Source organism: Phaethon aethereus (genome assembly GCF_964289735.1).
Source record: "Phaethon aethereus genome assembly, chromosome: 2".
In the NCBI taxonomy this organism is placed as follows: Eukaryota; Metazoa; Chordata; class Aves; order Phaethontiformes; family Phaethontidae; genus Phaethon; species Phaethon aethereus.
In genome coordinates, this window is record NC_138582.1 from 167,379,084 (window position 1) to 167,403,479 (window position 24,396).

General features: G+C 41.6%; 1 protein-coding gene across 1 annotated transcript; it reads left to right on the plus strand.

Annotated features, from left to right (window-relative positions):
- Positions 1-5,567: 5,567 nt before the first annotated feature.
- Positions 5,568-23,987, plus strand: AQP1 (aquaporin 1 (Colton blood group); the record flags this gene model as incomplete). The annotated part of the gene is made up of 4 exons (XM_082014622.1): positions 5,568-5,957; positions 21,626-21,790; positions 22,200-22,280; positions 23,808-23,987. 4 exons carry the CDS (start codon positions 5,568-5,570, stop codon positions 23,985-23,987), a joined length of 816 nt encoding a protein of 271 aa, XP_081870748.1.
- Between the last annotated feature and the right edge of the window lie 409 nt (positions 23,988-24,396).

Genomic DNA, 24,396 nt, shown 5'->3' on the forward strand with positions numbered 1-24,396 from the left:
TTGTGTAAATTGAGCCAATGGAGTGTAGATGTCTAAAATTGAGGAATGTGATCACACCCTGAAGATGCACACACTTTGCATTCAATAAGGGTCAATGGGCACCAGCTCAGTTGGAGCCATTTTCATGGTAGATACCTCCAATTAAGGGACACAAATGTCACACACATGGTTTTGTTGTACTTGTGATGAAAAATTGTGCTGTACTAACAAACACGTTTATCACTGCTTCATATATGTTTTCAGGACGTGCAGTGGGGTCTTTTACTCTCAGAGAGAACAACTTGAAATGAAATTTGAAACAAACTCTCCAAGAACACGAATGATTTTCTCTTCAGATGCCTTCAATACCTCCTTCAAGAGGAAACAATTTTTTATTCATCTTCTCTATCTATCTGGACGAAATTGGTCATTGATATAAATAGGTTTGCCTCTGCCGATACTGAATTTCATTCACTTATTTGTAAAATCACAGATATTATCCCATCATATATTCACAAGTAAGCTTTTATCTCTTATTGTCTTATTATGGCCTGGAGGGAAAGAATAAAGGAAAAAGGAAAATGAAGAGGAGAAACAGGCAAGCGCTGTAGTAAGAAGGCTCCTATGTTCATATGTAGTGAAAATTAAAAAAAAAAAAAAAGAAAATTCATCAAAAGAGAATTATAGCTAGGTGAACATGGAGGAATGTACATATTTTTTCTCCTAAGAAAAGGAAAAAATTGACCAGTCTTTAGAACCTGCTTTGATCTTACTGAATCATGAAATACCCAAATGAAAATTAATCATGTGAACTTTATGCCTCTGAATCTTGCTCATTACAGGGTGACACACCATCTTGGCTCCTGGCACAGCAGGTGATTCATGGGGTTGATAAATAACTGCTGATCCTCCCAGATGAGTTTTTGAGAATTAGGTCCAGCTTCACAAAGGGATTTAAGTGTCCAGCTCTGTAAGAAGATATTACAGATTCTGAGTTTACCGTACAAGGAAAAATAATAATTGGACTTTAACCCTCAGCGTGGTGGCAGATGAGTAGCTACAGAGGGATTTTTCAGCAGTCGGCATATGGAGCAAGTGGGTGCTTAGACTGGCTGATAGCAAATGCTAAAGAGGGGGATGTGTCTGAAATTTTCCATCTTTCCTGGATTTAGGAGTGCTAAGTCAGGGATTCAGTCTAAAACCCCTCCCAGTTTTTGGACACCTTGCTCATGCTGTCAGATGTCAGTTGTGCTCAGGACCTCTCTTTCAGAGGAGTTCCCAAGTGTCTTTACATTGACTCAACTGCCACCCTGTACTTTTCACGTTAGCAAAATAGGACAGATTCTCCTTCTAGCCAGAAAGTGAACTGAGCACAGGACGGAGCTCCTGAATATTGGTGTAAATCTGTTTAAGTCAGTGGCACTATTCTTATGGGAAACCCCACCTCTGAACTCCAGCTTTCTGTACAGACAGTGCTGAAGAGAATACATGGGAAAATATTTTCGTATTTTCCATATCTGAGGTATTGGGGCAAGAATACGTGGAACCTCCAGCTCTTCCCTGCTGCATAGCTTTGCTCTTCTCCATGGTGGTGAGCGTCAGTGATGCCTCAGAGGGGTGAAAGTCTATGGGCAGAAAGTAGGAATTGCTGTTGTCTCTGAAACTGTAAGACAGTTTTCCTAGCAATTGCCACTTGCCTGCTAAAAGACTTGGCTAGCAGGGTCACAGGACAATGAATTCTTCTCAGGAATTCCTGGTTCCTCCAATCATTTGTCCTCTGGACCAACACACATTCCCTCTGCCTTCGAGTTTCACTGTCCCTTCACTGAAGTGGAAAATTCCTGGAGAAATCATGTTAGCCAAGACCAAATTCGCAGTCACTGACATTTGTTTCATGTTCCATTAGAGAGATCCTGAAAATTTGACATATGGGAGCACAGAACAAAGCCTACCACTTAACCAGCAAGTACACTTGTTTTCTAACTGAAATGTTAAGGGAGGTTTGTGCTACAGCCCTTCAAAACCTGATTGTTTCAGACAAAAAATGAGTTGGTCCTGGGGTCGTGGCAATTAAATATCCAGTACCGTGAGCTTGATTATTCACTCAGCTGCCTCTAGTGTAACTAAATCAGAGAGCTGTTGAGAGCACATTGGTTTAAATCATCAGCGAAGAATCACCTCTCTGCTAAAAAGCTACTTTCTCTCTCTTGTTCCCATCAGATACACTCTTCATTGCCTGTCCTAAACACTTACATAAGGTTGGCAATCATCTCTCTCTATTTCCAGATACATAATTCCAGAAAAAGCTAAACCCCACCTTCAAGTGTGATTTGGCACATAAGCTAAAACGATGCCTAGAAAAGCTGTCTGCACAAACCCCAGCTCATCTGATATGCAGGACGTTGGATTCTGCCCTTTTGTTGGTTCCTGGTGGTCTATGGGGTCTGGCTATACAGGCCTCTCATACTTGGCCAAGTGCTGGGGTCTTTGCCATCAGCCTGAGTAAGATGGGATGGAGCTCATTTTGTGGAAAAGTGACATAATGAATTGGGCACCAGCTAGATCTGCGTTGTGGTGGACATTTCTGAAGAGGTCCAACTGACGTGTTGCTGCTCTACTCACGCCTTCTCTCTCCTCTTTCCTTATTACATTTGTACTGCTGATTTAATTTGTCCTCTTTGCCAATTCCCTCTACTTGTGCAGAATACTTGTTCTTTTGTTGCTGTCTGCTTCTGTTTCCCCAGTTGGTGGTTCTTCTACACACAGGACAAGGCTGTCCCTGCTGTCTCTCTTTGCGAAGCACTGAAGGCATTAGGAGCCCTGGGTATCACCACCATGCAAGCAATTAGTAACAACAGAGCAGTGATGATCATGATTTTGTTCACATCAGAGCATGAACTGGTAAGGTAAGACTGGCTAATGGCTCCACACATCTCTCTTAGAAATGTATTTTCCCTGTTTATATGTAACGGTTTCTGTCTTTAATTTGTTTCAGATGATTTTTTTTTCTTGTCTTTCTGAATGACAATTTTATTGAGTTATTGCGGCATTGAGTTCCAAAATGTGAAATGAGAGGTAAGGTAGTACTCATGACGAGACCAATGGAGAGTCCCAGGATGAAAATATAAGCGTACTAACTGACTCTCAATGGGGAGCGACCAACCTGCTGCTCTCAAGGCACATTTAATGTATGTGGTGGTCACATATGTCACTGGTCAGACTACGGCTCTTGCTTGCCTGGTACCCTGTCCCTGGCACAGGCCAGTCAGGGATTCCTAGAGGAGACTGTAGAAACCAGGGAAGCATTTTGCAATACTTCCACCGCCTATTTTCCTGGCTTCTAGCAATTTTCCTTTGAGGAATTCCTTCTCACCTTATCAGTACTGGTACAGAGGCTGTTTGGTCATCCAGATCCTAATTGTAGGAAGAAGTGAGTAAAGAGGGAATTTCCTGTGGACACAGCTGAATATCTAGGCAGCTCCATCCCACAGGTGCCAATTTGGGACACATGGAAACTCTTGTAAACTATTAATAGAGCTCTGCTTTACCTAGTTCCCTGAGGTGAGTGATATATGCCCTGTGTCTTGGGGATCTGCTTGGTGGGACCAGAGAAACTGGTCACTTAAGATCTTCAAGTCTCGGGGGCAGTTCGCAGTAAATAAAAAGTTTCACTGAACAGAATACAACTAGCATCAATTGTGTCTCGTATTAAAATTCCACAGTGTACCATGTTTGGCTAAATTTGATTTTTGATTTGTCTGTCACATGGTTCCTCATTGAAGTCCCACTGTAATTAGAAGGGTAAAACCCGTAATTAATTTGTTCCCATTTCTTTGCTTTTTCCTTTTTTCACTGGTACAGTCCTGTCGCGTAAGTGTATTATAAAACAGAGGGAAATAAAATTGGCTATATATATTAGTTATCAAGAACATCTGATGTCTAGAAAGAATAAGAACTTGGGGATGACAGGCTGCAGACATCTGGATTTTTAATTAAACAGTCTTCATCTTTGTATCTGAATTATCTTTTGAAAATTGAATATATTTTTAAAATCCTTGGTGACTGTCTAATACTATCCAGGTGTGTATTTGATTTTATCTTCATACTGACATACTGTCCAAGTGAAAAAGCCTTGAACTGATTTAATCACAGTTTAAAGTTGACACCAGTGCATTAAACTAAGAAGAGGGAGAAAAAAAGAAGAGGAAGAGAAATAAGCTGATTTTAAATACCTGTCTTTCAAGACTTGTGCCTGGGGACTTAGTCTCTGACTCTGGATCAGGTTTTGTGTAGTTTTAAGTCAGAGCAAACCCCTGGATTTACAGATGAAGGCACCGTCAGCCGGCAGAGATCTGATAACGCAGGGGTTGATCTGGGGCGTGCATACAAGTGCCACGGTGATAAAGCCAGCAGCGGTTAGACCTTTTGCTCCGAGAGACGCTCTGGCGATTCATTTTGCCTGCAAAATCAAGCATGGAATTTCCCTTCTCCCTTGCTGTCCCCTCCTGTCTCTGCCTCCAGCCCGTCCTGCGGCTCAGCCAGGACAGCTGAGCGTCAGCAGGGTGCTGGCAGATACTCTTCCACTGCAGGACAGGGGCTAGGAAGCCCCCAGATTGGCTTTTTTCCTGCCGGTCGGGAGGAGTGCAGGAGAGCAAGCCTGGGGAAACCCTGAGACACCTCTGCGCTTGAAAGAAAAAAAGTGAAAAAAGACATAAATTTAAAAAAAATTTAAAAAAATTAAGGGGACACTCAACCCCCCCCAAATCATCTGTCCCCTCGGCATCCAAATTACATCCACAGAAAGCTTGTGGCTCACTTGCAGTGTTATGTCAGATTTACACAGCGGTCACAGAGATTAAAACTGATCCCCGCCGTTCCCCAGTTAACGCCAGCTTGTGTGAGCCTGTGCAAATACATGTGTGTCTGTACAGCCATCAGTCCTGGCACCAGAAACGGGTCCAAGTCTCCACAGAGCCAGCAGAAGAGACGTTTCTACCTGTTTTCAAATGAAACGGAGGTACTTATGTCTCTAGAGCGTGGCTTTAGTTGTCAGTTCTATTTACCACTTTCGGGTGTTATCTGCCGCCGGTGAAGCTGAGCGTGAGTAACTTCCCAGCCTGCACAGATAACTTTGCTTTTTGTTTCAGTCCAGCTCGAGACAGAAATCCCGTAAAAGCTTTCATTCCAATCTGTGTGCTGAACGATGATACAGGAGTTAAAGAAGTGGGGGTAAAATTCCTGAGGTGCTCCTAAAGACTTTTCCAGGAATTTTCAAAAGCCTCTTAAAAACGGCAGCAGAGATCGAACGCTGTTAGGGGAGGGGAAAAAAAAAAGGGAAGAAAAAACTTTGGCAGGCATACAGTGTCTTACATCAATCTAGCAGTCAGCATCTATGTAGTTGTTCTTTCCTCCTTTTGTGCAACACCCCTTCCCTCCTACAGACCACCCAAAGCCCTATAAATAATCCAAGGACTGTATTTTTTCTCCAGATTTCTCTTCAGACCTCAAAGGAAAAATATCAGGCAAAGGAAGGGAGAGAGGGAGAAGCGAAAGTGAGGAGGGGGGGGAGAGAGAGAGAGAGAGGAAAGATGGCTAGTGAATTCAAAAAGAAAATGTTCTGGAGGGCAGTGGTGGCTGAGTTCCTTGCCATGAGCCTTTTTATTTTTATCAGCATTGGCTCAGCTCTGGGTTTCAGCTTCCCGGTGGTGGGCAACAAAACGTCAACAAGGTCTCAGGACAACGTGAAGGTTTCGCTGGCTTTTGGGTTATCCATCGCTACCATGGCACAAAGCGTGGGCCACATCAGCGGTGCCCACCTGAACCCAGCTGTGACCCTGGGGCTGCTGCTGAGCTGCCAGATCAGCATCTTCAAGGCGCTCATGTACATCGTTGCCCAGTGCCTGGGGGCAGTGGTGGCCACGGCTATTCTGTCGGGAGTCACCTCCTCGCTCCCCAACAACCTCCTGGGGCTCAACTCGGTGAGTGGAAACTTTTAAGTCCTCCTTCATTTTTTTCTAGTAGAAATGTAACACCTGTAATCTGCTGAAGATGGGGGGGTGATGGAGGTGGTGATGGTGACCTCAGGCAGCCAATTGCTTATTGTAGCAGGGGATCCAGTCCTGACTGATACTGGGGTGGATCTGTGCCATAGGGATGGTCCTTCCTCCCCACCCCCACTTCAGAGCTTTAGGACATTATGGTCACGATCAGTTTTGCTTATGTGCAATTTTGTACATCCAGCCTGCTGAACGGTGCCTTTTGACACCAATTTAACATTGAAATCACCGGCAGCTGCACGACCGAGCCCCCGTCGTGGCTCTGGAGGTCTCAGGTGACATGCTCATTAATGTGCGGATACTGATGTTTTCGCTTCTGCGAATGTGGTTCTTTTTCAACACCTAATTAATGATTTGTGCAACCTGATGGTGACTGCAATGAAAACCTATGGGGACAGTGAGAGATGTGTAGCAAGAGAAACCTTATCACCAAAGGTGTGAGCATAACCTCTTGCGTTAGGCAGAGCGCTCAGATCCTGCCTGACACAAATCTCAGCGGCGCTTTCTGCCTATTTTGCTCTGCAAAAATGGGAAAACCCCTCAATTCCCAGGTGTGGAGAAAGGTGTGAGGCAGGTGCTCACATCATGCTGCATAAAAACTACCTGAGCACAACTCCTCCTCCTCAAAATTTTGTCGTTTTACTGTTGTCATTGTACCATAACAGGAGAAAAAAAGATAGCTTTAAACTCAATTTTAAACCTGAAATCATCCCGCTGTCAGAGGCAGTGCTACAGCCGCTGCAGTACACAGAGTGCTGTAAATGGTAATTGCCTTCTAGTCACTTATTTCACCTGATTCTGTTAAGAACAAGTTTTCCACATCTTTTCTACAGCCCCTTTCTTGCAGAATATTCCTGACTGCAGTTTGAAACTTGAGCTAATCGGAAATCTTATGCTCATTTGAAGTCACAAGAATATTTGGGACATAAGGCTGCAAATACAATATCACTTCAGAAATTTAGGCAACAGGGGAAGAAAGGATCAAAAAAATTAAATTAACAAATACAGTAACATGTTTTTGCATGCTGTGGCATTACAGTTAATTCAGAAAACGAGACAGTTCTTGAAAAGATAATAAAATGTAATAGATTCTGATATTAAGAAGGCGATTCCTGAGTATCATCCACCCTCGTGTTACTCTGCGGGTTGGCTGCTTACCTCCCTCGAGCCTGGTGCCTGCAGGTATCCCATCGTGCCACCGGTTTGGAAATTTTGATGGGTTAATCCAAAACATTTTGGGGAAGAGTGAATCATTTTATTAACTCCAGAAGGCTCTGACTGTGTGTACGATATGTGATCTTTTCCTCTGAAACCACTGGCAGAGGGAACTGCTCAACCGCATGGGACAGGGTGTCCGCCCCAGTGGTTTCCTCGAGAGGTCCAGCTGCCTCTAAGCACGGGAGGTCTGGTTTCAGTGGCACTCGCATTTGGTCTTCCCCTTTTGCTTGCCACAGAACGCTGACGGCCGCAGCTGCAGTGGGTGTAGATGATAACCCCAAACTCTCACTCCTCAGTCGGTAACGGTCCAAGCTAGAAAGGTGCGATTCAGAGCTCTGCGCAGGGAGTCTCAGAAGTGAAGAGCCTATGGGGACACATGGAAAGGTCAGGAAAGATCGGTGCAGTCGCTGACTTCGCTAAGCTTAGGAGACTACTTCACGGATCTCAAAAAATTCATGTCAGGGTGGAAGCCTTGTTCCCCCCTGAGGAACACCTCTGGAATACAACCAAATACATTGTTTTCGAGGCCGTAAAATAAACTGTAGGCAAAACCAGATAGTGTAAGTCTCCATCAGACCGATTTTACAAATCTGGCAACAGTTTCTGTGCATGAATTAATGGATAAAATAGTTCCTAAAAGCCCCAGTCTCAGGGTTTGTCATTGTCAAATACTCAGAATTTTGATTTTTTGTGTTCTCTTTCACATCCAGTTATAAATGTTATGGATAGAGGGGCAGTGGGGAGACCTCCCTGGGGACGGGGAGGGCAGCAGCTGTTCTTCTCCCTTGCAAGAAAGAACTAGAGAGGAAAGTAAATCCATTTATTTCCCACTGACAAGCTTGGACTGTCTGGAGAAGGGAGGCGAGGGCTGAGGGGGGAGTTGGGTCTGAGCCCAGCGCAGGGGGAAGAGCAAAACGGCTGTCCTTGTGCCGAGCTGGTAACGGCAGAGCGTGTCCTGAAACCGCAACCCAGCAGCGAGAGCACGCTGACTCCTTCAGCAAACAGACGACAAGGAGAAACCACGAAAGTTTGCTTTCACGTCACCCTTTTAACCTGAGGACAAGGAGGGGAGGGACAGAGCTGGCATCCCGGCCAGCTCTTTCGTCTTCCTGCCCTGCCTATGGACAACGAGGTGTAGATTCACTGTTGAGAAAAAGAATAGAAAGAAAAGGAGTGCTGTTTGTGTGACAAGGCTGGGAAGAGGGCTTGGACATGCATGACTGTCTTCTGTTCTGACCCTGCCGTGCTCTTGGAGGGTTGTTTTTTACAGGAAAAATGTGGTGGGAGCAGTTTAATGGAGCCCGTGGCTATTCAGTCTCCCCAGGGGATACCAGGTGGGATTGCATGCCTGAACTTAGATTTATCCTGCCCAGCTGTAGGTCCTGCATTGAGGGGCCAAGTGAGGAACCCATTTCCATAGGCTCCTCTAGTTCACAGAAAAGGAGAGACAAAGAGAAGTACTTCAGCCTTTAGGTCCATTGAGTCGCCTTCCAGAGACAGCCAGCTCTTCTTTGGCATGATGAGACTCCAGGCTTGGTAGCTTCTGGGAAGTGTCCAAAATGGAGTGGCATGAATCTGTGCCTTTCTCATTGCCCAAAGGGAAAAAGGGAAACACAAGCAACCGAAGCACAAAAACCAGATGTGGAAGGTGCAAGGCTGAAGAGAAGGAAGGGTGAATGAAAAAGCAGGATGCTCCTTTAACATGTTCAATATTAAGATCTGTCTTATACTAAGACAAGCAAAAGAGTCACATATGAAGAGTTTGATCCAAACTTTACTGAAGTCAAAGGAAATATTTTTAGTTACTTTGGCTGGTTCTGAATAAGACAATATTCAGAGAGGTATTTAGATTACTGAATCCTTTTAAGACACTTAACTTCCCATATATTTTAGCAGTGGTGTGGGTGCCAAAGTAAAAACTTCAAGAATTGGAAAAGTTGAAAGAGGAGTACACAGTGTGTTTGCTGTTCCAAAAATGTAAATATTTTTTCTTCCATAATATTGTATCTTTTTTTGGGAATTGGATTACTACTTATTACAAATTTCCATTAGGTAAAACTGTAAGAATAGACAATACCTAATCCAAAATGCACTCATCTGCCAGCATAGCTGGCTATTGTCTAGTGAGGACAGATACGTAGTTTGGATAATGGAAGAAAGTATTCATCACGGGCAGCTAATGACCAACAAAGAGCTCAAGCAGGAAAGGCAAGTGAGAGGAGACTTCGGTATTATAAGGTAACACAATATTTGTGGTTCAGCAATGATTGCCTTGAGAATTTTTATTAAGCTTTTAAAAACATGCTGAGAAAATTTCTTTAGCTCAGTTTGTTGGTGTTTTTGTTTGTTTGTTTGTTTGTTTGTTTTTGTGGTGAAAATAATCAGTTTGTGAAAAATGCAGACACTGTTTTAAAATTTTGTAATTTCTGAATTTTGGCATACTGATTAGAGTGCCAGGAAATGTGCCCCTTAAGTCTTGGGGCTACAATTTGGAAACTATTTGAAAACTCCGCCTTGAAGTTCATGATGAAAGATATTATTTTAAAAGTTGTAAGTGGATCAAAAATTGTAGGCAAGGAAAACAGACCTGGAGGTAGCATTGCTTAGGGTAGATAAAGAGAAAAGAAAACCAACCAAGAATAACAAATAGAAGGACTTGGTTTTAAAAAGCCACTCAGTGGACTGATAATTTTGTTTGTGTAACTGAGGAACTTTCTGGAAAAGCCAGAAGAGATCTGTGGTCAGCGGAATCAGAGGTCTGGAACATTTTCTTAAGACAGGTGCACAGTCATATAGATATCACTCCTGGAGCATGAAAAGTCACTTGTTGCTGGAACACCCTTTGGATTTCCAGTGCATTTGGCTGTGTCTCTGCCACTACTGCTCAGCACAGTGTCCCCAAAGTTGGATCAGCTGTTTTGGGTTAGCTGGATCAGCTGTGTTCCAGAATTGGTGCACATAAGAGTACAACGCCCTTTGGTCATAAACACACAGCAAACCACTCCAAATCTTTTCTCAAAGACGGGGAGAAAGGAGCCCTTCACTGTCCTCAATTCTTCATACCAGGGCAGTATCTGCTGCTTTGAGACACCTTCCACCCTCACCGAAGTCACACCACAGAATGAGTCCCCTTTTCTTAAGAAATCCCACTTAGCTGGACTGTGGTCCAACAGTAACAGAGCAGCTTTGAATCCCTGTGCTGGAGAGGGGTATTTTTCTCTGCTGTCTGGGTGTCCTCCAGCTCCAGCCTTATTCTGCTACTTGGGAAAGCTGAAGGCTGGACAATCTCTCGTCTCCAGGAGGTTGGAGCAGAGGATAGGGCATACAATGTGTGGATCCTTAGCTTCTGCAGATGTACCATCTTATCTCTAGGACATCAATGTTGGTGATTCTTTCTCCCAGAAAATTTCCACGGCACAGAGACCTCTAGTGCAAACATAAAATTGCCCCTGCACTGGGGGTTCCCTTTCATGATATTGAGATCTGCTATACCTTTTAATGGTGTGTGTGGGTCAGTACTGATGCTTTTATCCTGATATTCCTCACTGAATCTTTCCCAGTCTTTAGAAAGTTGCCTCAGAGGGAATCATGGACAGGGATCACCAGACTCCCCACATTTGGTCCAAGCCAGTGCGCCACTGGTGGCCCTCTGACCATGGGAAGCAGGACTTGCATGGTTGGCCTTGATGACTCAGTGTTTACCTTGTGATTTCCCTCTCTTTGTGCCCGCGCCCTATGAGTCTGTTCTCCTCCAACCACAAATTAAACAAAGTTGGGTTGAGTTGGAAGAACTTCCAAAATAAACTGAGAGCTTGACAGTGTGAGTGGACAATTGAGTAAGTGATGCTGCTTTTCCTCTGAGTCAGCATGGAAAATTGTAGTTCCAGAGGTGCCGCTGGATGGACGAGACATGCAGCTGAGTTCCTGACCTCTAGCGCTTATTAAAAATCCTTGAATGCCTTTTTGCAACATAGATTATATACTGCGTCTTTCTCAATTTTCAATACAGTGCGCTTCATTCTCCTTGGAATTGCCCTCTGCCCTCCCTGTTTTCAATCCAGTGTAGGCTTCTCCTGCCAACCATGCCTTGTGCTGGGACATCTGCTTGATGCTTGAGCTCCTACGACCAGAAGTTGCTGCATTTTTAGAGTGAGCAAAATGGTTCCTGTACACGAGATTAGTCTGCGATTTTATTTCTTAACAACAAGTTCCACAACAATAGCTCATTATTCAATTTCACTTTTGCAGCAGCCGTTTTTTGTGGCATGCCAGCATTGTATTGAATCGCAACAGGCTGGGGAGGTGGAACACAGGAAAAGCACCTGCTCAAAACTGGCCATAATCTTGACCACTTTTAATGTGTTCACACAGTCACAGCAGAAACATCTGGGCTGAGATGTAAACCTGATGGTTATCACCCATCCTCCGGACCATTTAGGGGTAACAGGGGTTATAGTTCTAATCCTTAGCTCGGATCTCAGAAGTTAGTTCTTATTTCCATTTCTACAAAGATTTGCTTGGTGCTTCTCTAATAATATAGCCATATCCTGAGCTTTCGGCAGAGAGCACGCAGGGATGCAGCAGCATGGCCAGTTCTGGCACAAGGCAGGCCCTCAGTGATCATCCAGCTGCAGGCCAGTCTTGTGGTGCTAGAAGAGAGTGGTTCAAAGTGAGTTTTTTTACCGTGAACCAGGTCCATGTTCAGAGGATCCAAGTTTGACAGCTGCGTTGTTTGAAAGATGCTCTGCAAGCCTCAGATTAAAAGTCCTTTTTATTTATTTCTACTTAGAAATAATAGAAATTGATGAAAATGCACAGAGGGCTGTAAAATAATGAGTTGCAACAGACCTAAAAACATTATTAATTTGGTAGATTGGTTAATATTATAATTCAAATAGAGTCATGCTGGAATTTTTGGAGAACGATTTTTTTTTCTGTGTTTGACCAGCTGTCAAACTAAGTAGGAATAAGTATGAGATATAAGGAAATTCATTTTGCCACCATCTCTCCTGACTGGTGAATAAACAGTTGAAATTGTTTTCCTTTCCTTAGCAGTCTATGTATTTTGTCATACGTATTTGGATATTTTGTGTGTATATTTATACACACCTCCACACATACTCACACACCAGAGATAGATGGATCAACAGACAGGACGATTCTTCATATGAGGTGAACCCAAATTTAATTTCCTTATTTAAATTAACTAGAAACTTAAAAAAATTATATCTACTAGTGTGTGCCGATTCCAAATTAAGATCTGACATGGCAAGAACCACAGCCCCAGAACAAATGGAAATTTCTGTAGCAAACATGAGAATGAATATTATGGATCTTTTCTGGTTAAACTGATGCAATGTTAAAGCAATATATAAGTCCCGTAACAGGACTCATGTACTTCAGCAGATAATGTGAACCTTCAGGTGAGTCGAGAATAGCATTTCTTTAATCAGAGAATCCCCCAAAATGTCACTGTCTGGGCTGTATATAGCTACCTTTAAGAGAAGCATTTTTAAAGCAAGGGTACTAAACAACATCACAAGGACTAAAGGAAGAAAAAATAGCCCGTTAAAAATTTCCTGTTTGTTTCAAGAGGAAATTGTCTGTTTTCTTTAGAGCAGTAGTACAGTTTTGCTTATTTGTCTATTCTCTAGCTTAATTGAGTGAATTCAATAACAGAGAGATCTTTACCTGGTATCACAAATGAAAACGTCAAAAAAATCTTACTTCTTAGAAAAATTAGAAAAACTCCATTCTAGAGTTAGGGAAACCAGTCCAAACTATTGTGCTTGTGCTCAGCTTCATAAATAGCGAACTGTCTGTACGTTATACGTCTGCATTTCCCAGTTTCCGTGTTTCCCCTGTTTTAAACAGTTGTCCCTCCATTACAAACACGCAGAGGCACCTTTTCCCCGCGGGCTGGTAACGGTACCTGGCACAATGAGACATCATGGTCTGTGGCTGTGCTCCTCAGTACTTCCAGGGTAATATTAATACCGATGTCGTGGAGCAAGTGAATGTCTCCTGGAGATGTTTCTGGCCTGGCTGGGAGCAGCGTGCAGTCCTGTGTGCTTGTTAAGGTGCAACACGATGGGGAAGTACCGATCTTTCTGGCAGCCAGAGTCAAAGCTAGTGCTGATGCTTAACTGCGGCAGCTCCACTGAGGTTGACGGGATCTGAGGCTAAGGCACAATATTAACCTGCTAAATCAAATATACAGGCTCTTTCCTGGAGGAAACTCTATAAACAGCAGGAGGGCAAAAACATATCCTGAGAGCTCTGCAAGGGGGGTCTCTTTTGGCATTTGTGGATGGGAAAGCAGCAAAGAAACGCTCTGTGTCCTTTCGTGTTAGAGCCCCATGCATCCCCTCTCCAGGAACTGCTCAGAGGTACCACAGAAAACCAAACTTCTCCAGGCTCTTGACACTAATTCTGTGCCAAGTGACGTCAATGAAAGCTTTCAAAGCAGAACTGCAGCACGTTTCCTTACACATATACACACAACTTCTCCTGAAGTTCATGATGGCTGTATTTGGACTGAGGAATGAATCAAGTCAGGTTTGGCCCCTTTCCCTTCCTTTGATACGACTTCTTGCTTGGTGAACACAGTGGAGAAATGAAGGAGCTGGAATTGTTCCACTAATTCCTGAAATCCATCGCACATATTCAGAGCTGGTTTATAGCTCCGTGGAAATGCCAAATCTTCAGTGCTCTGCACAAGACTGACTGCATGAACTACCTCAGACTTGGAAAGTTTGAAAACTTCACAGGTTTGCTGGAGTGTTTGTCTAGAAGTATAAAACAAATATCGCTTTGGTGGAACTGCCAGCAACCATACTGTGAGGTTTGTGCAAATCCAGGTAGTTATTCCAGTAACAACATAGAAAGGAAGATTCTATCAGGCTCAAAATTCAGATATGCCCAAAATTCCCTATTGAAAGACCATCTCCTTCTGGGCTGACAATACAGGAGATCATAAATAGCTCCGTGGTATAAACGAGTGCTTCAAAAGTGTTATGGAAAATGAACTATTTGCTTGGGTTTTGCTGGGTAAAGAGGAAAAACAACAACTCACCATTCCTCATCCTCTGAATAGAAGTTGTTTATTTCTCAGCAGCAAGATTTAAAAAAAAAAAAGTTTCCCCAAAGCAACTTTCCCAGAGGCGCAGCAAAAAGTACAAATGTAAATGAGACAAATGGTCTATCTCTAACTAGCTGTGCTCAATGGAAGTCCTACAGGGGAACTGACTTTTACTGTCTGTCACTGGCCTCACAGGTAAACTTTATGTGCTCTGGTTTAATATAAATGAAACCATCACTCTTCTCTTTGTGGCATACCAGGCTGCTGCAGCACAAAGTCTTGGCTAGCTTCTCATCAGCCTGAAGATAGGGTGGGAGGAGGGAGGTTAGTCTTGTTCCTGGAGGGTGTCTGCTCTCCGAAGAATGGAAAATATGATTTCTGCTTTGGGAATTGAATGAGTCCCCTTTAGAGCTCTTAAGGCTGTATTTATAGGAAGGATAATCTAGCAGAGGACAATATGTTTTGTCCCTAGGTTCTGCTGAATGCTTCTATTGTTGATCTAGGATACGATCCAAAGCTAATTCTTTGCCTCATAAGCAGCTTCTTCTGAATGCTACTGTCGTATAATTTTAAGTGAAACTCTTTAGATCTTTACCTGTCTCTACTTACTAAAGAAATGATACTTTCATATTTTCACGCAAATAATGGGTATAGAAACATCCATTTCATAGCGATACTGTTAAATAGCAAGGAGAGAAGAGAATAAATGTAGTTAAATAGCTGGGGATAAAGTGTCTGAATACATTTTGACTGCGACTTAAAGGAAGGTTTATAGCTATGGCGATCTGGGACAGACTTCCAGCAGAAGAAAGATATGCTATCAAGATGGAATTTAAGTTATTTTCATGACAGAGTTGGAGCTGAAAGAATGAGACGAGTCAGACAAAGTGACAGGCCAGATAGTGGAAGGTGGTTTTGAGGGAAGTAGGGAGATTAATTTCTGAGAAAACATTTGAAGAACGTTGCATTAAAGACCTTTGCACAGCTAAACACTTAAAAGATAGTTAGATGGTATAAAGCAGCATAATTAATATTTCCAACCTGGAGATGAAGAAGAGTTTTCCTTATTGAGAAAAATAAGGAAAATCAAAGAAGTGAAAGTTTAAGCTACAGGAAAAAAACACAGTAAGACAACAAGAAATTGCTTGAATAAAATGCTAAAAGTCTTCCTTTAAGAAAAAAGTCTGCCGTGGCAAAGATAAGCTAATAATTTGGAATGCTAAAAACAGCAGTCCTGGTGCAAGTTGTTAGCTGTTTATTCGAATTCGACACATAAGGAAAGAGGTCTGTCTGATATAAAGATATTATTTATTGCAGCACAGCTCCTTAAAATGCTAGATTTTGTGTGAAGAGGAGAACATAGTTCTCCTCCCAACATGAATATTAAAATATGAACATTACAAATATTAAAAACACTTCAATAAAAAGTTTATAGTCAGTCCACAACGTGCTGCTTATTTTCTGCCAGCCATGCTATTGCTAGGATTCTGCAAAAGCTGCCTTACCTAGCACATGGCTGGGATGTGCAAACAAGAGAAGTCCCTGACATCAGTGATGTTATATGTGTCACTAAATTGCTGTGGCTTAACTTTTCTCTCCCTAAAAAACATCAGCCAGCATGGCTTGCAGTGAAATGTTTTATAGGAATGGAGAAATTTGACATTCCCCGACGGAAAAATAGACTTCGATATTTCTAGAAGCCTATCATTTTCCAGGAACAATGAGAAACTAATCCATGTTATATGAAAGTAGGCTGGACCGTAGAAGATACAATCCATGGCTAAGGGTCTGTTGCATGAGATGGAGCATAGCACCACGTGATGAAACCACCTTGCATAACAAACCGTCTTATCCATGTAACAGGAAACAGGTTTGAACCTGATATACTTTTACTCCTAATGAGAAAAATATGAAGCCACTAGAGAAATACACAGTTGAGTTTACCTTGGGCCAGTTTAATTTCCTGTCCCCATTTCTCTTCTGAAGGCAGACAACTAATAAATATCCTGATCTAAAAAAAAAAAAAAACAAACCCAAAACCATGAAAGGAAAGAAAACATACCATTAATTTGCCCAAATTATTGCTTGAAGTTGTCAAAGTCAGTCAACTAAACATGCCAGTTAAGGGCATTTTTGAGAAACCAGCTTCCGTAGTTCCTGTCTCCTGTCTGATGTCGTGGAAAATGGAAGCAATGCGACCACTCTTCATTTCCTAAGGCCAAAAAGCAGGTGTTCGTCTCAACTAGTTACTCTCGTGGTCATGACTAGATAATGATTTTCCATTAATTTTGCATTTTTCTACTAATAACGGTCCTCATTTAATAGTACACGTCTCTTGACTCACTCACCAGTGTGGATTATATCCATGCAGATCCTTCACAGTGATTGATTCACCAGCTGTGGCTCCACTACCTGCATGTCACCAGCCATTTCTAGATGTTAACTCAGCCAAGCCAGGGCAACATTGAGGCAATTCTGTCCCAGACCTTCCCACAGGCATAACCTTTCCAAAGAAACAAGGTACCTTATATGATAATTTAGCTTGGAAGGGACCTCAGGAGGTCTCTAGTCCTACCTCCTGTTCAAAGCAATGTCAGCACTGAATTCAGACCAGATTGCTTAGGAGCAGCAGTAGCATTACCAGATAAAGCTTATCATTGAATGGGGAACGGGTATTGTACCTCAACCCATGTCCAGTAATGCAAATCAGAGGGCTTCAGCATGCCCTCAGTGCTTCCTTAGGTTCTAACCAGTTGCAGCTCAAGAGCTTTCTGAACGAGATGTGATTTCTATAAATTTACTGAATTCCAGTGGATTTTTCTTCCACAAACTTGTTCAGATTTGCAGTGAACTCAGGTGAAAATATTAATGGTGGAATTCAGCTCACAGAAGGTTACACCTCACTTGGGTTGTCTACATGTAAGCTTCTGCTTGTCTGGGTGCTACTGCAGGCAAGGGAGAATTACTCAGTGCAAGCTAATGCAGCCAAGATTGATTCAGCTGATCAGATATATGTGTCTACATATAACTCTCAGATCTTGCCAAAGATGTAATCCATTTCTTGGGTGTGTTTCTGGTGCTTCTCCTGTCAAAATAATGACTTAGAAATGAAATTTAGTGGAAAAATTCATGTGGAAAAGAAAGAAGGAGAAGTCTGGATCGACTCCTGTGGTGTGGGAAACTGTTGGAGATGAATGTGGGCTTGTGTGTTTCATTTTAATCCCTTAGAGCATATTTGGTTCCTTAAAGCATATTTGGTTCCTTAAAGCATTGAATCCACTCTTCAAGCCTCACAAGTCTGAAGCATGAAAAGCTCAGGGAGTTACTGTGCTGTTTCCTGCCCTCTGACATTTTTCTGCGGCCTTAATGACTATCACTAAAAATGCAGAGCATGTGAGAGTTATTGGACTGAGATGAGAAGAGGTCAGAGATTTCCTGGAATATGCATCAAGGGCAAATGCAGTGTGAGCCCACATACGCTGCCCACACAGTTGTGTCCGTTGGCAAGCAGTCTACCAATGCAGGGAAGAAACATAGCGCAGTGTGGGTGCAGGTCACTGGAAAGGGACCCCTTCACCCCAACACTACACGGTCACGGTAGAGGTGACCGTGTCTTGTGTTTCAAGGCATTATTCTATCTATTTAAGAACCAGAGATATGGTTCCCTTATATTCTGGATATTCTCAGTAACAGAATGCTAGATGTTAAGAGCAGTGGTTGATTTTACCTTTGTTTTATTGACAGCCTCAGGTAGTCAGATCTCTGTAACGTACAGTACTAATTCCTACTAGATTCAGATTAAGCTTTAGGCAGCTCAGAAGCTTCCGGAGTCAGGTATTCTACAAAATTTCAAACTTTCCTTAAAGAAGCTGAATAACGTATGGAAAATACAACGAAAGTGTAACGAACTCATGTTGGTTATGCCTACATGGTTCTGTCAAGAGCTTAAAACAGCAGATTCAAAAAGTGCAAAATGTTTCATATCGCATTGTTAGCTGGGTAATGCTTGCAAATCCACTGTGATCAAGGACGATACAAATATGAATATACATATACACATATATATATATGTCCATTTTAACTTGATACTAGGAAATACACCTTCCTACTACCCTCATTATGCTTTGGGAAGTGGTTAGAGTGGTGAAGACTCATGCTGTTCCACGTGTTGCTGTGCCCTGGATGGTCCAGGCTGCTGCTGTCGTGACACTATAGCTCTGACAAATAGGCAAATAACGAACGTCTGTGATACTACGCTTACATACTGCAGTTCCAGAGACCACAGCAAAGCAGAACATCCAAGGTTTGCCTCGGTTTACCTCATTTTGGAACACAGCCCAGGGTACTTGCTCTCACAGTGGAATCTTACGTCCCTGGCAGGCTGCGTAAAATTACATGCTAGAGGAAAGCAAAAGGTTTCCTATGACATTTCCAGGTTTTCTTTGATTCTAGACAGACCATCAATAAGTGTCGATTAGCAGGCAGAATGACCTCAAGTCACGTCAGCTGTAGGATGTGTTTTCCTGGAGGGAAAGGAAGGATATGATTTCCACCTCTCAAAGATAAGGATTATCACAGGTTTTAAAAGCATAATTTTGCTCTTATTGTCTTTTTCTTTTATAGCTTCACATGAAGGGAAAGACTAATGGTAGGTCAGTGTTTAATTGTTTGAAATGCCAAGGCTTTGTCAAATGTTAACATCAATGCATCAGAACTCAGGTCTAGATTCACTGCAGTTTAACAGTTGCATTATGATAGGAGAGAATTTAGTTTATCCTCCACCTTTGGATCTGCACATTCCTCACTTATTTGACAATACACTTGCCTTTTAAGTTTGACCATTTGTCCTTCCAAATGTGAGATAGGATTTTCCACAGAGTCTGTAGTCCAGATTCTTAAAGTGATACCATTACTTTTGATATCAATGGGATGTATCTGAAGCCTAATTTGTGACAGCCACAAATCCCACTGTCTCTGCAGCAAAAAAACCCAAATATTTTTAAAAGGGGATGACAAAAGTAATGGAATATTAATTTAGTGATATATCAGGCATTCAACATGAATTTCTGGATCATGTCATTTTCACTGCTGGCTTATCTGTGTATATTTATGTCAGACTTGTATTTCTCACATGTAAGCCCTATTAATGATGAGGGTTTCATTAACTGATTTCAATTTCTCCTGCAAGGAAGGAACCAAAATGCCCACCATTTCAACCATAATGCCCTTCTATCTGTGGATAAATTTCTTCTAACTCAAAGGATATCAGTCCTGCATATTAAAGAACAACATAGAAAAATATGTTATTAATATTTCAGATTGCCAGGCCTTAGAAACCGATATATTTTCACTGTTTTTAATGTAGCTAATCATATTTATGCTGGCTGAAGACACAGCCGATTTTTTTTTCAGTGCTTAGGATTTGATATTATGCTGCGTTGTTACAGAGAAGAAACAACAAAAGCGAAGGTGGAAAGTGAAAGAGTTCAGCTAAACATCTTTAAGTTTTAATGTTATTGAAATATCAGTTTTGGAGAAACTAGCGCCTAAAACCACAAAAACAGATTTAAAGCATGATTTCCCATAGTTTCATTGTTCTGGACAGGTCACAATAACATTTAATTATGTTTTTGCCATGCATGACCTAGCACTTCTTAATGCAGAGGCTACGACAGGTTGGATAACCTACTGATAGCACTATTCTTGAGCGTAAGATTTGCAGAGTTTGCTTCCTACTCCCAGTCACTCACATTCTGAGTTTCTCTGGCCTGTGTCCAAGCTCACGTTTCACCTTATCCATGCAATATAGTTATTTCTGCTTGACACCAAGTTATTCATCTCAGATACAAGCTTGTCTTGTCTTAACTAAGATACCACTGAATATAGCAATTAGAAACAGAATTCAAAATGTTGTAACATTGAGTGGTTTAGCTCCATGGTTTCTTGTTAAGCACAAGTTTCTAAGAGTAATCCTGAAATATGATAGCATTTCTACTGTATAATGTTCATTTATGTGAATTACTGTGGTTTCAATATGTTCTACAGCATTTGCATTAGTAAGGAATAGAATACAGCTGGAATTTCTACATCTGCCAGTGTGAGTTTTTCTGGAGAATATGTTTTACTTCAGTAGGAAATTGAAACACTTCCCCCATCAGCCCCTTAGGATTCCTGAATTGTGGATGATTTTCTATGTCTCCCAAAGAAGCTAAGTGAGATTCAGTTTGAGTCTAAGACACCTAAAATTAGTCTACATGTGAGTTAAGTGTCTAAGGTCTTGTTGTAGTCAAATCAGAACTAGTGAATAAAAAATAAAAGGCAGAGCTATTCACTTGGCTCTCAAATGATCACCTGCATTTCATCAGCTGAATGGATCTCATCTCCATTGACTATGTTCATTACCCATCCAAGTTAGAGATACATTGCCTAAACATTGGCATCTAGAGACATTTTAGATACCTTTGGTATCCTGTAGGACTTGTGTCACACCTACCACTCCCACATGAACACTGTGGGTATCTCAGGGTATTTCAAGTGGCATTAGAGGCATATTTTCAGGCAATTTGATAAAAGTATAAATGTCAATATTAATGTAAAAATCTGCCCATGGGGACAGCAATTGCAGGACGTTGTCCGCATGAAGTCCTTGTTTGGAAGAGTTATATTGAATTACAGAAAATAACTAGTGGTGGGACAAAAGAAGATTAATGTGACTTGTCAATAGCAGAGATAGGTACTTTCAAGCTACCCAGAGCTACACACTTTTCTTACTATTTGTCCCTTCCTTTTCCTGTCCCTGTTTGCTTAGCAATTGTTGCTGAAAGCAAGCTGAACAATGTTTAACATGACCACAGGATCCTCATTCTCAGAATCAAAGAATAAATGTCTCAAGGCACCAAATTTGACTTCTATGAGTAAACTCTGCTGAAGGCAAATCTCTGGCTCTTTTGTTTCTCACATACAGATCAGTTACATTCTCATCGTGCCTAGTGGTTGAGTGTTCACTTTGGTTGGATGCAGCAACCATGCAACCGTGTTGAATCACCAACAAAAACTGGTTATGCCTAGACTTGAGTACAGCAGTGAGTGTTTCAAAACTAATTTCTGTTCAGTTTTTTTTTTTTCTTCTTTTATTTTTATACCCCTGTGTTAAATAAAGCAACCCAAGAAGCGTAATGGCTGTGCAGGTCTGCGTTATTCTATTGAGAAAGTAGATCCTGCAAAACTTTGTCGTACTGGTTGAAGTCAGGTAGGAATATCAAGTGACATTTTCCTTCTTGTCTCCACGCAGCTTTCAGAGGGAATCAATGCAGGCCAAGGACTAGGTATCGAAATCATTGCTACCTTCCAGCTGGTGCTGTGTGTCCTCGCCACCACAGACCGAAGAAGGAATGATGTCTCGGGATCAGCACCTTTGGCCATTGGTCTCTCTGTTGCCTTGGGACATCTTCTTGCTGTAAGTTTTAGCTCTCACAATAGATATCTGTAACGTCACACCTCAGGATGCGCCAGTGAAGGCAGGAAGATGATGGGCAGGTGATAGTCTCTTCCTTCTCTTTCTACTTCAGAGATTGACCTTGTTTCTTCAACATGCATGGCCCTCCTTTCTTTGCCATGTGGCTGTGGCAATAAGTGAAGAGGTTACACATGTGCCAGGAGTTGCTGTAGTAGGACCTGTGTCCCTGGTGGGACAGGACAGGCACATGGCAAACAGTCTTTCCCCCTTTTTCTGAGGAAGAGCGTGTGGGATGAATGGAGCTGTTGTGAGCACCTGAACCGTGCTGCAGGCTGCCACTAGCCCTCCTGTGTAATGAAGATGTCACATGTGCATCAGTGCCTCACCACTGGTTCTTTCCACCTCCTAGATTGATTACACCGGTTGCGGAATTAACCCAGCCAGATCTTTTGGCTCAGCGCTGATTGCCAATAACTTTGAAAATCACTGGGTAAGTTGAATAAATTTGTTTAGTTTATAAGAGGCTCTGAATATACATAATCTACAAGCTCAGAAACATTTAAACACATATCATTAGCACTAAGTCAGTAAGTTGCCATTTCTATTTCATTTAACAAAGAATAATCTCCTTTTGCTCCTAAGCAGCCTCAGAAGATCACAAAGTCCTTAAGTTGCGTATATGTCCAAAGTAGATTTTCGTTGGTTATTTTCCGTTATGTTTAGTTATTTCAAATATTTTAAATGTTAAAGACTCATTACACAAAATCCTGTATTCAGTATTTATTGTTTCAACTGAATTTGTAAAGTGCTACTGCTTAATCTGGTAAAACCTAATTTAGGAAGGTTCTTAAGCAGGTTTATAAACTGAAATGGATGATCCAATATTTGGAAGCTAATAAAATGTTCATCTTCTTAAAGTTAAGTGTCTGCCTATGTGCTTTCACAGATAAGTGCTCTGGAAACACTATAAATTTTAGATTATTCCCTGTGGTTAAATGTGATTAAAATGAGGAACTTCATGAAAATTTACTTATTTCACTAAAGCTCAATAACGAAGGCTGATATAAAAGCCCTAAATGTGCACGTGTTCTTGAATATTTAAAATGTAGCTTGTTCCAGCTCTCCTACTCATGATTTTGGCCAACAGTTGCATAGGCATTCATAGAAATTTAGTGGTAGTACAACAAGTTGTGAAAATTTTGGATATGGATGCCATTTTAATCTAAAGAGTAAAACATAAAAGGAGAACACTGGGGAAATTTTGCCATTATCTCCCACTTAAACACTTCTATTGGGATACTAAGGTAATGTAACTAAGTTAGTAGCTAGTATTTTCAGAGTTTCATAGAAAAATGATTTTACTTTGTACAGAGAGAAGGAGATAGAAGTAATAATTCATATTAAACCACTGATATTGCTGAATAAAAGAAAACGTGTTTTCAGACTCAGGAAGTCTTGGTGCATGGAAATCCTTCAAAATAATTTCTTATTTCTAATAAAATCAACCTGTCTACTAAAATACTTTTACTACCTCTCCCTCCAAATTTTACTTGCCTTAAGTGATTAGAAGACAAATGCAATTACAGCAATATTACTACCTAAACAGCAGCTAGTAGCAAATTAAGCTCTTAATTAGGTCCTCACTAAGTATTACTTTATAATTCACCTATCACTGAAACTTTGTGGGAGAATGGAATCTAATGCCCTTGGTTGCTTTTAGAAATTGTGCCCCCCTGCCAAATCTATCTGGAGGAACAGAGATGTTTTATCAGTAGAGACCTAATTTTAAATATCAGAACTTGAAAACATAGTCACAGTTATTAACCTCTGTCCCTATTGCCAACTCATGGTGAGAAGTTCCTGGTTCCTTGCTGTGCAGTTAAGTAAATACTCAGGTGATAAACTGTGATTTTAATGTTTTCACTGTAAATTTCATAGTAAAAATCATCAGAGATTTTTAGAACAGCTTCAAATGCACTGATACCTGATGTATTAACTGGGATTGAAACTGTTTCAGATCTTCTGGGTTGGCCCAATCATTGGAGGAGCAAGTGCTGCCCTGATTTACGACTTCATCCTGGCTCCCAGAAGCAGCGACCTGACCGACCGCATGAAGGTGTGGACCAGCGGCCAAGTAGAAGAGTATGATCTGGAAGGAGATGATATGAACTCCCGGGTTGAAATGAAGCCAAAATAAAGAAGGACAAGGGGGGGAAAAAAAAAAAGCACATTGGTTTCTGAAGATTTTATCAGTGTTATAGACTCTTTGTAAACCAGCCAGCAGTACTTTGTTTTTCAATTCAATATGGTTTTCCATTTTTTGCCCCCAATCTTAATAGCATTTTTATATCTGGGGTTTTTCAGTTACAAAGTCTTCAGGCCAAGAAGTTATTAGACACTTTTGCGTGAGCTAAATAAATTGGGCTGAAATTGAACCCTTCCCTCGCCACCACCAGAGTTTATGGTGTATTTAGCACGGGTGCTTCTCCCGGCACATCACTCAGTAATGACAAGTAATTCAAATGACCAGTCTGTTTGCTGAAGGAATAGATACCAAGGGCAGACAGCCATCTGAACCAATACTGGGGGCCTTCTACCAGAAAAAG